The sequence below is a fragment of the Arachis duranensis genome, chromosome 1 (assembly GCF_000817695.3).
Source record: "Arachis duranensis cultivar V14167 chromosome 1, aradu.V14167.gnm2.J7QH, whole genome shotgun sequence".
NCBI classification, from domain to species: domain Eukaryota; kingdom Viridiplantae; phylum Streptophyta; class Magnoliopsida; order Fabales; family Fabaceae; genus Arachis; species Arachis duranensis.
This window is the reverse complement of record NC_029772.3, coordinates 6,179,393-6,193,858: the sequence shown is the minus strand read 5'-3', so window position 1 is coordinate 6,193,858 and position 14,466 is coordinate 6,179,393. Positions and strand designations below refer to the sequence as shown.

General features: G+C 31.1%; 2 protein-coding genes across 2 annotated transcripts; one reads left to right on the top strand and one right to left on the bottom strand.

The window, feature by feature from the left end:
* Positions 1-1,932: 1,932 nt before the first annotated feature.
* On the top strand, positions 1,933-7,029 carry LOC107473373 (inactive receptor-like serine/threonine-protein kinase At2g40270). The gene is made up of 5 exons (XM_016092921.3): positions 1,933-2,207; positions 3,945-4,501; positions 5,223-5,413; positions 5,514-5,646; positions 6,207-7,029. The coding sequence occupies exons 1-5, from the start codon at positions 2,071-2,073 to the stop codon at positions 6,797-6,799; spliced, it is 1,611 nt and encodes a 536-aa protein (XP_015948407.1). The 5' UTR covers positions 1,933-2,070; the 3' UTR covers positions 6,800-7,029.
* A 402-nt stretch (positions 7,030-7,431) lies between these two features.
* Positions 7,432-11,774, bottom strand: LOC107473366 (ethylene-overproduction protein 1). The gene is made up of 4 exons (XM_016092909.3): positions 9,322-11,774; positions 8,744-9,035; positions 8,354-8,663; positions 7,432-7,973 (listed from the first exon to the last, which is right to left on the bottom strand). The coding sequence occupies exons 1-4, from the start codon at positions 11,412-11,414 to the stop codon at positions 7,753-7,755; spliced, it is 2,916 nt and encodes a 971-aa protein (XP_015948395.1). The 5' UTR covers positions 11,415-11,774; the 3' UTR covers positions 7,432-7,752.
* Positions 11,775-14,466: the final 2,692 nt, after the last annotated feature.

Here is a 14,466-nt window from a genome sequence, read left to right as displayed (position 1 = left end):
AATACATATATATTATTAGACAACTTAATAGAAAATTATAAATTAATAAATATATTTTTTTACTAATTGATTGACATTTTCTACAGATTGCATTTTTTACGAATAAAAAGTATTTTTATATAATATGTTTTTCGTAAATTGGTAATATATTTTGTGTAGACTGTACTTTTTTAATAAAACGTAATTTTTTATAATATACTTCCAATAAATTATTTGTATCACAAATGCTTTCAGAAATTTATTAAACACTAAATTATTCCATATTTGAGTAATTGACCGATACTAAAACACTATATAAAAAAATTAGCCACTTGTAGGGCGTAGTTAGGTCAAGAAAGAAAGCATATACCAGAAGCTCTTTTAGGGTGTTCCAATGAAATACTACATATGTCGATTTGTGGTCCCTTTCAAATATCTCCCCCAACCCCAATCGGAAATTTAGATTTGAAGGTAGCCATCACCGTAAAACCTAAGCTTGAAATAAATGGAACAACACAATAGTTCGAATAAAGTATGTTTTTAGTTTTTGTCAAATATTTTAAAACTAATTTGTATTCAAAACATCTGCGTAAAATTAATATTCAATTAATTTATTAACGTAAATTATTCAACAAATTTGCTGGTTCTCTAGATTTTTTCTTTTTTTATGTGAAACTTTTATATATAATTATTTTATATAAAATTAATAATTAAAAATTATTATATAATAATTTAATTAAATATATTAAATTATTCAACAACTTTTAACTACTAACTATATATGTATAAGAAGATAGTAAAAACTGTGTAGGAATCTTCATAGTTCATCCTATCAAATACCCTAATTAGTAATTACACATTTTTATATGAACGGTGGTTATTATAAAAATAATTTTAATAAGAAACAAATTAAACATAAGAGGCCAAGTGTCAGCACGAAGTACTTTTAAAACATCAAATAAGCAACGCAAAATAAATAAATAAATAAATAAAAATAAAAAATAGAATGATTCCATATTGCCATCTCGTGGCCTTAATCCTTATGTTTTGTATACCCTTCACCATTTCTTTTATTGAAAAGCCATGCCAAATCCAAGAACCGTACTCCATTTTTAAAATAATAAGCGCCTCTTTTAATATTTTTAGGGCTATTAAAAAATTAATATATTTAAATAATTATTTTATATAAAAAATGACTTATCCTTAAATAATTTTTATTAAGTAAAGAATATTTCCATTGTTTGTCAAATTAAATAAATCTTAATTTTTTATTAATTATATTTTATATTAATAATTTAAATTTAAAATTTAAAATTTAAAATTTTAATTTTAGATTTAAAAAAATACTAGAGTCTTTATTTTTTTCGAAATACATTAATATTTATCATAAAAGATGCATGATTTTTTAATAAATTATTGAAAACAAAAGAAAACTATTATTTTTTTTATGTGCTATTGATTTGTTTTGTGATTTTTATTTTAATACAGTAAAAATGTAAAATATTAATCATATACATCATTAAAGTATTATTTTTATTGACTTGGTATTATATTATTAGATGTACTTAAGAAAAATTAAACTGACGGTATATGTGAAAATTAAATTAAATCTTTGTTTTATATAATATATATGGATAAGATTCATATTTAATTTAAGCTTAACCCACGTATTTTATAAGTTTACGATAATGCTAAAAAATAATATTTAAAATTATTTTATATAATATAATAGTTATAATAATTATAATTTAAATAAAATAAAATAATTTTAGATTATTTATACTGAATTTTTATTTAAATATTATTGAAAATTTAAGACTGAAGCTAGCTATATTTTGGGGAGAAGAAAGCTATTAGATTTGCTAAGACATATAACTATATAAGCAATGGTGATATGGGCACATGATTGGCACGTGCGATTGGTTTTGAAGCGGTGGAGCAGAGATATAAGGAGAGTGGTTGAATGATCGCTGAGCTGACGACTCACTCCACCAAGAAACATTCCAAAACCATGAACCTGCACACACCGTGTCAACACCTACTTTATTATTCTTAAGATCCAACCAAGAATCTGAATTTCTTCCATATATCATGACTCCGTTACAGCAATGGCTGCGCATGGTGGTAGTTTGCGTGGTGTTCTTGAGCATCATGAGCCAGTGTTGGACCCTCAAGAACAATCATGATCAAATACAAGTAGAAACAATTCATAGCACATATAACTCATGGTACATATATACAATCTATCTTTTTGTTAATTGCTTTATCTGATTTTGCTGCTTCCCATTCACTCCTTTAGTTAAAATTGCATGTTTCTTTTTTTTTTCTTCTAATAAATACACAAATTGGTCTTAGGAATTTTAGAATGGACTATCAAAATTTATTATTTTAATTATTAATTAATTATTAATATTTAAAAGTATGTTATTGAATTAGTAAATTAAAAAAATTGAATAAATAATTAAATAATGTTAAAATAATAAATTCTGATCATCTTAAAAGTTTCTTATCCCGTCTGGATACTTTGTTTTCAAATTTTTTAATCCTCTTTTTGAAAATTAATCCAATTATTATTTTCACCAAATTTTTATTTTAAAAATTTTTTAAAAGTTATTTTTCTTAAGATGGATTGGTTATTCCCTAATTTTGAAGGAAATTAATTTATTTTACTAATGTTTTATAAAGCATTAATTGTTTTTTGATATAATTTATTAGAGATTTATTTTTATAATATAAAAATAAAAAATTTAATTAAGATTATAGATGGACGAATTTATTTTCCTGAATTTAGTGTAATAAAAATTTGTTGAGGACAGACAGATTGCGGATTTTATTTTCTTACAAAAAATGTTGAAAAGGTAATACTTTTAAAAGCAGAATTCAATTTTTGTTTTCTTTTACTTTTCTAAATATTATTACCATATATAGACGTGTATTATCTTTGGAAAGAAATCTTTGTCTGAATGACACATTTAATATGTAAAATCATTTATCATGTGATTTTATTTAATAAGTCAAGTTTTTTAATATATCTATTTTATGTTGTATGAAAGAAGACAGTTACTATGGGTGAGTAGTACATTGATATTAGTATTACTATACATATATTTTGTTGGAGGAAGTATAGGGAGTTAATGGAATATCTATACAATACAATGTGTACGATGGGATTTAGGGATATTCGATTCAGTAGGATATCAAATGTTTATTATTCTTGATATCCGAATAATTATTCTAGATAATATGTGTGTATTGCGTTTGAGAAATTAGTAGTATTTTACTCTTTGAATGTTCATTTTTAATTCATATTGGGCTAAATAAATAATTCATTATACACATTGTACAAATACTTTATTGACTCCCTAGCGGAATTCATTTTGTTCTCATAATTTAATTCACTTTACCACAAATTAAGATAAATACTATGACTATATATATATATCATACGGACATGAAACACGCAAATTTTAATTTTTTATTAGACACGGAACATGATATATAAAAATTAATTTTTAATTTTTTTAATTATATAAAATATTTAAAATATTTTTTATTTTAATAAATAATAATATATACTATTTCTAAACTCATTTTAAGAATATTTGTTGAGAATAAAATTAGATGAAAGATGCATGTCGACAAATGTCGACGGGTATCATATCCAAAACATATGAAACACGAGTAAACATGATAATTCAGCCGATGTTTCATAAGTATGTATATATATATTATTTTTGTTATTTGTTTTTTTTATATCAATCCACACATGATCACACGTTTATTTTTTTTTACATTGTATGTTGGTATCAATTTATAAAACAATGACATTATCATCAAAACAGAAGTGAACATATCCATTATATATATACTTGTATTCTAAGTCCAGTATTGCCTATAGTCCCCTCATTTGTGGGGTAAATATATCATATCAAGATCATGTTTCTAAGATTTCTAACTTGTGACAGGCACATTGGACATCATAGGAAGCAACTTTTACAACTACAAGCACCAAAATCTTCTAAAATACACAAACCAAACAAAAGTAACAATAATAATAATAAAATCAAAGAAACTACTTCACCATCACCATCATATTTTCCCTCTTCATCATTGTCACCAAATCCTGAAAGTTTCTCACCATCAGAAACTCCTTCAAATTCACCTTCATCTCCACTACCATTATCCCCTGAAGCTTCTCATTCCCCTTCACCATCTCCATCCAAATCTAATACCTTTATTGGCAATCCTTCACCTTTACCTTCGCCGTTACCGGCCAGTGCAGCTAGCGTTGTGTCGAATTGGATTTCAGCGCCGTCGCCGGCTCCATTGGCAGCAAAGAAAGGGGAATCAAAGAGTTATTCAAGGCAACATTTTGTGATAGTTTGGTCAACAGTTGGTGGATTCTCATTCTTGGTTTTGGTGACAGCAATTGTTTTTGCTTGCTTCAGAAGTAATAAAGTTGTGACTGTGAAACCTTGGGCCACAGGGTTGAGTGGCCAGCTTCAAAAAGCATTTGTAACAGGTAACTACCTAACTAACTAACTTTTGCTAACTGACAGTTATTTCTTTTTCTTGTAAGCTACAGAATTCAAACTTCAAAATGCACGCCAGAAATTCTATAATCATTAGTTGTTGTATAGTGTCGGATACTTTATAGATACTTCTAATTAGAGTAACTACTCAAATAAATTTTCAGGTTTTTAAAATCAGACATTTTAACTTTTTCGGACATTTTAACTTCTCATATTTCAAAATACACAAAACAAAACATTCCTCAAAATTTATTTTTATTAGACAATACAGTCTTCTTCCAATTTGATTTGAAGAGTGAAGTACAAAATAGTCTCTGACCAATTTTTTAAATTTCAAAACAGTCAAACAGATCAAATTGAAAGGAGACTGTATTGCCTAATGGAAGTAGATGTTGGAGATTGTTTTGTGTATTTTGAAACTTGAAGGACTAAAGTGTTCGACGATATTAAAACCTCAAGGACTGATTTGGTTAATTAATCTTTCAATTATATTTGGTTCTTTACCATTATGTATTTTCATACCTAGATAAGTAAAAATTTTATATTAATAAACCATGTAAGAACGTTTTGTCGTGTTTAAAATAATTTCTATCAACACTGAGATTGACATTCATTTTATTTTGGTTAAAAATTTGAGTGTTATGTTAATAACTTTACCAATTTCATTTGTTATACTAAAGCAGCATACTCATGAATCGATTGCAATTTCAGGTGTTCCAAGTCTGAAAAGATCAGAACTTGAAGTAGCTTGTGAATATTTCAGCAACATTATTGGTTCTATACCAGATGGAACTGTTTATAAGGGGACACTCTCCAGTGGAGTTGAGATAGCAGTGGCATATTCTTCAGTTACTTCATCTAAAAACTGGTTGAAAAGTATGGAAGCGCAATACCGGAAGAAGGTATGGACATTGTGCATGAAAGAAATGTGGCGAATGCGCTGCAGTTTATATATGCTGTGGTTTTTGTTTCTCAACTTTGTTTTGATTTTGATGTTTCTAGATAGAGACATTGTCAAGGGTGAACCACAAGAATTTTTTGAACCTGATTGGATATTGTGAAGAGAGAAAGCCATTCACAAGGGTTATGGTTTTTGAGTATGCTCCGAATGGAACACTATTTGAGCATCTGCATGGTGAGAGATGTGTTTTCTTATTGAAAATTTTAATTACATGATTAAGTTAATAACCATAAGATGCTAATTATAGTTGATTAGTCTTTTCTCATTGTACTTAAACATATATTGGAGAATTAAGAAGTTATTGACATAGCTTAGATGCAAATTCTTGAGATAGAAGAAACATAAATGAAAAACAAGTCTAGGGCCTTCACTTTACAGCTTCAAGTAATAGGTATGAAAGTCTCATGATGTAAAGTCAATAATTTCTTGATCAAGAAGAAAGGAGGGATTTGAATTGCATCTTAGGAGGGAGGGGGTTGTTAATTATATTTAAAGGTTTTGAAAACAGGCTTCAGACTAGGTCAAGCCGAGAATTAAGCCTTTAGCGAGTAATATGTCAAGCTCAGGCCTGATATTTATGGCATAGGCCATAGAACCTGGCTGGTTTGGCCTGACCTGTTTTCACCCCAACATTTTGGGAGAGCTAGTCTCAACTTCAGCTTGTTAATGTCGAATTGTCGATTATGTCCATGACATGTTAATGTTGTTTACATGCTTCATGTATGTTTTTGTAGTCCTAGAAGCAGAACAACTAGACTGGGGAATGAGAGTGAGGATAGCTATGGGAATAGCCTATTGCCTAGAACATTTGCATCAACTGACGCCGGCCGTCGCCCACGGAGACCTGATCTCTTCCTCTATATACCTGACTGAAGACTATGCTGCCAAGTTATCAGACCTTAGTTTCTGGAACAACACAAAAGGTTCTGAAGCCATTCAGCTCTCTGAAACAACTTGGACACATATAAAGGACAATGTTTATAGCTTCGGCGTGATACTGTTTGAATTGATAACCGGTAGGATTCCCTACGCCATGGAAAACAGCTTTCGTGTGGATTGGACGGCGGAGTATATAAGGAGGCAGCCCTTGAAAGATATGGTGGATACAAGGCTGAACAATTTGAAAGAAAGTGAAGTTGAGAAATGGTCTCAAGTTATTAAGAGTTGTGTGCATCCAAATGCAGAGAAAAGACCAAATATGAGAGAGGTTGTTGCTAAGCTGAAGGAAATAACTGCTATGGAGCCTGATGGAGCAACTCCAAAATCATCACCACTATGGTGGGCAGAATTAGAAATTATGGATGCGAATTCAGACATTAATCCATGAAATTAGCCCCCAACAGTTTGATGATAATCTGAGCAATCAGTTTCATGCCATCTTATGATTCTTCCTTCCTTTCTTTTTATTTTATTTTTCTTTCTTTCTGTCTTTACTCTGTTTTACATGTTTCTTGTGAAGCTAACAGAAGTAGGGTGTACTTGTGTAGAAGAGAGAATCTGTCTCATGGAGAGAATGGTGTATGTAAATATTTGAGGAATGGAAAATACTTCCTTAAATTTCCTACTTTTATTTATTTATTTATTTTTTATTTAAATTATCAAAAGATAACCAAGTATGAATAGACTTAGCACAAATATGATCTATAACAAGGCATTATAACATTATTTGATTCCTGTAGTTGGTTCCACCTAATGGTATAATTCTATGCAGGTTGTTAAAATAAAGACAAAAACAATAACAATACTTTGCACCAAGAAAAACAGCAGCAAACACAACCTAAGATGGTCAATCATTATGACCTTTTTTGCCACACTCACTTGGGTTGTAGTGTTCTTTCTAACATAGACATGTGCATGTATCTTACTTTTCCCAGACATGAAATCTTAGGACAAGTTATTAATTATTTGTTCTGTCTTTTCTATTTTTGGCAAAACAATTCAGGACGGAATAATAAAGTATAGAGAGGAAACAAGAGGTGTGGATCTCTTTATAACTCTGTAACTGTACAAGAGGATGTGCAAATAGTATGAGACAAATTCTGTGCACATATCACATATCAAAATCAATGGAGTAACCACTCAAAAAATCATCCTAATTTACACCTGAATCATCCTCCAATTTCACTATGCAAACAAGTTTTGTTTCTTGCATTGTGATTCCATAATCCATGTCCTCCCATTTTAGATGGTTCATGTAGGATTTTTCAGACTTCTGAGGGAAAACATTCAGTCACTTGAGATCTCCACATTTTATCGCTTCGATTTGGACAGAGTTTAGTATCAAGATTTCAGCTTTTGTGTCCTTCGATACAACTCCAGTGTGTCTGCATGGTTCGGGTCTAAGCAAAGAGCTGCTTGACAATCCTGAAGAGCAGAAGATAGGTCTCCCATCGACTCGTAAAATGCAGCTCTAAGATGAAGCACTTGCAGGTCAGGCTTGAAATTTATGACTTTGCTAAGTTCTTCCACAGCTTCATTTTCTCTTTGCTCATCCATCATCACTAATCATTGAGGTCATATAAATGAGACTAAGTAAAATAGTCGATTTTACATGTGATGTGTGTTTCTAGAGTCTAGAGTAATCATAAAAAGTATATCCTCAATTATGTGTTATCTGTCACCATCGCTTTTTGGTACATCCTTGGATCAATATATTTGGATATTAGATTCCGGGATGTACCAAAAAGTAATCGCAATAGACAAAAAGAAACGGAACGAGTAACTTTTCTAACTGCAGGTTAAAATCACATCTGAACTTTACAAGATTTCTACTAGTCTAGGAGAGCTTAGGAATCATAACATTGATTGTGAAATACAAAAACCACCATCAAATTTAATAATTCTGACTAATGATATTAGAGTGAATGATAAACTTAAGTACCTGCTGCTCTGTATCTATATGGATATGTCCTTAAAGGATCCATCTGAGTTGCAACATCAAGATCAGCCTTTGCCATCTCGCGGTCACAATATTCTGACCGTTTCTCATACGCCGAAGCATTGCTCTCCGCCTTCTCGATTAGCTTGGTCATTTCGTCGTAAGCAGCTTTTCGTTGATTCTTCTGCTGATAAACGCGTGCTAGACCTTGATGAGCTCTTGTGTGCCTAATTGCAAGGGCATTACTGTAACATTCTCTTGCAAGTTCTAGCTTACCAGAATCCACATAAATACTCCCTAGGTTGTTCAATGCCTGCGAAATATTGCATAAAACAATGAAACAAGAACAGAACACAGAAACCAATATCAAGAACACTAACAGAAACTACTAACTTGTCCTTTGCGAAGACCGTCTGAAGGACATTTAAGTGCTTCTTGAAGAAGTTGGATAACATAGGAAGCAGATTCAGGATCCAAATTAGAATCTGCCAACACATATGCTTTCAGAAAAAAAGCTTCAAATGATCTCTGAATTTCAATGGATCTGTCTGCCCTTGCAAGAGCTTCTTCACGATAGCCGGTGTCATATAGTATCCATCCTTCATAAATTAGCCTTTCTTGCATTGAGCTAGAGTGATTTCTTGCCAACCGCAAACTGCGCATTGCAGCCTTTTGACAGTTTAACCTGTGAATTATGTAGATTTGAGGACTTCTATTCTATACACATTGTAAATACTAAGCTTAATTTGAAGACAAAAAATAGCAACATTGTGCTAGTTTTGGAAAAACCAGTATCAATCAAACACAAAATTGTGATGTTCCAAGGAATTCAATATGCATTCCTAACATACCAAAACATCATTACAGTAAAACTCAAGTCCTATGATTCCAATACAAAGTGCAATAAACATAATAGGCATTCTAAGTTAAAGAAAAAGTCATAACTGAAGGTTGGTTCTGGAGAAGCTTACCTCAAGAGGAGTAGAGACTGACGAAACTCTAGCAAGCTCTTTCCGGGATCATTCTCTAGCATCTGATGGATAATCGCCAAAGAACCAACATCATCAACAGAAGACCATTGATCATACAATTGCATCCAGCAATCACCTTGACTCTTCTGCTGAACTCTGCGGCTCAAAAGTTGGAGCAAGTATTCTGCATTGATCTTCCCATGTGAAGTTATGTAATTCGGTTCTATAGTTAACAATGCTCGAATATCTCGAATGGCGCTATCATGATCCCCCAGAGAAATGTACAACCAAGCCCTCAATTCTAGGCAATCTGGGGAGAGCTTGAATCCAATGAACTTATCTAGCTCCATGATTCCTTCCTTTGTCTGCTTCTCCTCAACCTTTTCCAAGGCTCTATACTTATATGGAAATGAAAGCGAAGGGTCTAATTCGGTTGCTACATCCAAATCTAGACTCTTTTCCTTTCCCATATTGTACAGAGAACGCTCCTGATACATCCACCCGGCTCGCTTATGGCCGAATATGAGAGAACTAATTAACTTGTAGGCCGAATACGGTTGGCCTAGCTTGTACTTGGTCCTGGCCACACCAGCCATAGAATAAACATGCCCTGCCTCAACCGCAGCCTCGAAACAGCGTTGTGCATCCTTATACTCTTTCCTTTCAAGCAAAACACACCCCAATTGATGGAAAGCAAGTGCCTTCTGCCATCTCTCGCTAGCACACTCCCTCATCCTCTCCAGCAACATCACTGTTGTTTTGGAAATCATGCTTTCCTCCATGGCAACCTGGCTTAGGAAATAGTACAACAAGAAAGAATCATACCCCACCATGGCCAACCTCGCCTTCGCCTCGTAGCTACAAAAAACCTTAACAACCTTTGAATTATGCAGAGAATTAGGAAGCTCCCTAAGCAAAACTTGCAAGCATGAACCTACAAGAAGTTTAGCCCTCTCTTCAATTCCATAGTCAATAAGAATCAAAGCTTCATCAATAGTCCAAACAATTGAAGCCAAATAAGCATCACAATCACACTTCAAATCCTCACAACAAAACCTATTAGCAAAAGAAAGAAGCTCCAAAACAATCATGGGAGAAAAAAGTTCCAACCTTTTTGTCCTGCTGTAAAATTCCAATGCCCTCATTCCCTCAGAGCAAATCCCATTCCCTGAGAACTCAATCTTCTTCATCTTTGCCTCCAAAAATCCACCATAGAGCATTGCTCCAAATGGTTCTGAAAGCGCCGCAATTTTGCACCTAACACACCCAATTCCCTCATTCCCAACACAAAATAAAACATCACTTTTCTCAGTTTCCAAACAAACATTGGCATTCACATTCTCAATCTCAGTGAAATTATCTTGTTTTGATGAATCTTTATGACACTGGCACTTATCATTGACTGAACAAAGCCTATTACTTAACCCGTGTTCTAGATTCTTCTTAGGACATTCAAGAACATACCCACCACACTCCATTGGAGACAAACCAACAAGCTCATCATCTCTTCTCTCAAATCTCAACCATGCCGAAGTTACAACCTTTGAGATCACATCTTCCGCGTTCTCTCGCGCCATCCTCAGACACCTTCTCAGTATCTTCTGGTCTCCAATTCCACGCAAAAGTGAGTACTGTTCCACATACAACAACAACATTGCTTCTTTCTGTGGCTGTGATGGTGAACAAGAAGAAGAACACTCCATTCTGTTATAGAGTTCTGCTAAGGAATCTATGAGGTTAATTGGCTTAAGAAAAGGTTCTATGGTTGGCTCAATGGTTTCAGTTGAAGGAAGCTGAAGAGATGCAACAAGGTTTGAAATAGCTGAAGGTGTGTTGTTGTTGTTGGTGGTGGCGGTGGTGGTGGTGATGGATTTCAGCTTTGACCAAGAATATGGTAACTTTGTTCTGTGTTTACTGTTATTGTTGTTGTTGGATTTGGTGGAAGCCATTGATGAAGCTTTGTTGGAAGCTTTGTTGTTGTTGCTGGTGCTAGTGCTAGTGCTACCACCACCACCATTGGCTTTTTCTGATGAAGAGCTAAGAGCATGAACTTGAGTGCTCTTGAATCGTTCACTTAGCTTCAATCCACGCATTTTTGTTTTATGACTCCTTTTTTGGTTTTCTTGAACCCCTTTTGGATAAAGTTCTCAACTTTGAAGAGACATTAACATGGGGTGTGAAAAACTTTGAGGGAGACAATGATGATGATGTTCATTCTGCTCAACTTGGTTCATTCTAAAACTCACCAGAGAGAGAGAGAGAGAGAGAGAGAGAGAGAGAGAGGTTTGAATTGAATTGTTACAAGATAGTACAGATTAAAGAAAGGTTGTAGTTGTAGCAGAAAAGGGGAAAGAGAAGTTTGTTGGGATTTTGGTGATGCAATTTTTGAGAGAAAGATGGTATGAGTGATGATCAAAGAAGATCAAAGCCTTGAAATTGTCAGGCTTTAGGAATACGCTAAATTTGTAGTTTATACATTTTTTTTTACAGAATTGTCCCATCGATTTATTTATCATTTAAAAAAAATTAGTCTACATAAATTATAAATTTGATGCTCAGATTTCTTTATGATTCTAAATTGAATCTTAAATTTTGTTTCCAAAATAAAACTAAGTCTCTAATTTGTGAATTTTAATTTAAAAAAATTATCTCTATATCTATAAGAAATAGACCACTTCTTATAATTAGGCATAATTTTTCATAACTAAAAAAATTATGTTTACAAAAAATGTGCTTTTTTATGTTGGATTAAAGAATGGTACACAATAATAAGTAAAACAATTAAGCATTGAAATTAATCTTAAAAGATTATTCATTTTTTAAATTAATTTTCAAAAAATTGGTACATTAAATAACACTACAGCACACATTTGATGGTTCAAATTAAATGTTAACATGATAAATTTATAAAATTAAATCGAATCAAACCCAAGCTGAAGAATTTTAATGTCTTAAGGTCCTCTTCAATTTAAAATTGATTTGATCTAATTGTATAAATTTATCATGTTAACAATCAATCAGGACTGTCAGGTATATACTGTGATTACTGGTTAGTGTGATAACACTTAACGTGTCACATCAACAAATTTTGATGTCATTAGTAATGAAAGTGGCAGAATGACTAATATGACATTTAAAATTTTTAAAAAATAAATTTGATTAAAAAAATATTTTATAAACTAATTTAAAAAACGAGTGATTTTAAAAGGACAAATTTAACCATTTACTCTAAGTAAAACACACTCATTAAAAATTAATTTAGGTTATTTGATTAATCAATTTATTCTTCTATTTTTCTTAAGTTATATCCTTTTAATTTGATCTTTAAAGTTTTAATTTATTCAGTTTGATCTCCTAATTTAATGTATATGACTCAAAATAATCATCTATTTTATTTTTTTCCACAAAACTGTTAACCTGACGAGATAGATTAATAATTATCATTATAAACTTCCTAAAAACTATTTGATAAATTAATAGTTGTCATTATAAACTTTCTAAAAACTATTTGAGGTGACAACTAAAAGTTTTTATTTTAATTAACTGCTAAATCAAATAGTTATTAGGAAGTCTAGCATAATAGCTATTAGTCCATTTCAATGTGTTGTTAATAGTTATTGACGAAAACAATGTTAGGGACCAATGTGAATTACGAATGTTAAATTAAGAGATCAAATGGAATAAATAAAAAGTTTAAAAATTAACTTAAAATGTAAATATAACTTCAAAGATCAATAATATTATCTCATATAACAATTTATTGGTTAGTAATAAATTACACAAAACAAATTTTATTTTAAATCAATAAATTATATTAAAAAAATTTTTAATAATTTTTAAATCAATTTTTTTAGGTAAACAAAAAATTATGATATAAAAATTATTTAGTAATTAAAATTTTTCAAAGACTAAAATGATTAAATAGACCAACCAGCAACTAACTCTGCAACACCACCAACTCCATTTCCTTGTATACAGAGTTAGAAAAACTAGAAAGGGAATGAAGAACCATACAATCAAAGATGTTCAAGAGAATCCCTCCAATTTTGGATAGAAACATTATTATTTTGTTTGTTTTTGCTTGTGTAATACTATTATTATAAGAGAATAAGACACACATTAGTTCATTGCTGTACCACCTAAGTTAAAAAAAAGGCACCTTAATAAATTAAGAATGAAGTCTTGTTATTAGATAGCCATCTTTACCTTAATTAAGGGTTAATTAAACTTCAAAAGAAAGGTTTAGGATGATATTGCAAATCAAGCAAAGGTGCACTAAGATGGAGTGAGTTGTGTAACCAATCCAATCATTATTTTAAGTTCAGTGGTCTTATATCAACACCAAACATGTATTAACATTTTAATATACATGTAAGTATAATCAGATATATCTCTTCAATTATATATTATTATATCAATAGAAATATTTTATTTAATTATTTATTATCTCAAAAATTATATAAATCTAAGTACAAATATCTAATTAAATTTATTATTAAATATTTTACATAAAAAAGAAAACAAAAATTGAAAGTTTAAGATTTATTTGCACTTTTTGTCCAACTAAAGCAATCCACAATTAAATTATCTTGAAATGGTGATCATCACCATAAATTTTGTAAATATTGGTTGAATGTCTAAATCATTCATCCATGTCTGTTTGTTTGTTTTTATTGAAAAGGAGAAGTTATAATAAGATAATTCAGGAAAGACAATATACATGACATTTTATTCTGAAGCCATGTTGTACTATTTTATATTTTTTGTACATCATATGCTACAAATAAGATACATAACATATAATAATATATGTGCCAAAATTAATAATTAAAAACAGTCCAGCACATGAATATTTTCCAGAATATGCTTGAGATAACATTTAAATAAAACAGTTAAAAAAAATTATGAAAAATAATCCAATGATAGCCTTGTGGTCATGACCCTAATTATTGAAGGGGTTAGGAAGACAGTAGATCTAGCTATATCTTTTTATAATCTTATATGAACCATGTATGGTGGCTTCTCTACATAGAGATTCTATCAATAATTGGATGTATATATGATGCATGTACAAAAGAATAATGTCTGCCAATGAACACAAGTTGGTCTTTATGTTAGTTAAATTTATTAGTGGTAGGTGTGCAT

Bases quoted from the DNA above. Each gene is read 5' to 3' on its own strand.
- LOC107473373 (XM_016092921.3), top strand. From the start codon at position 2,071: ATGACTCCGTTACAGCAATGGCTGCGCATGGTGGTAGTTTGCGTGGTG. The intron at 4,502-5,222 runs GTAACTACCTAA...TTGCAATTTCAG, and splicing joins TCAAAAAGCATTTGTAACAG to GTGTTCCAAGTCTGAAAAGA. The intron at 5,647-6,206 runs GTGAGAGATGTG...ATGTTTTTGTAG, and splicing joins ACTATTTGAGCATCTGCATG to TCCTAGAAGCAGAACAACTA.
- LOC107473366 (XM_016092909.3), bottom strand. From the start codon at position 11,414: ATGCGTGGATTGAAGCTAAGTGAACGATTCAAGAGCACTCAAGTTCAT. The intron at 9,036-9,321 runs GTAAGCTTCTCC...CATAATTCACAG, and splicing joins CAGTCTCTACTCCTCTTGAG to GTTAAACTGTCAAAAGGCTG. The intron at 8,664-8,743 runs GTTAGTAGTTTC...AATATTTCGCAG, and splicing joins ACGGTCTTCGCAAAGGACAA to GCATTGAACAACCTAGGGAG.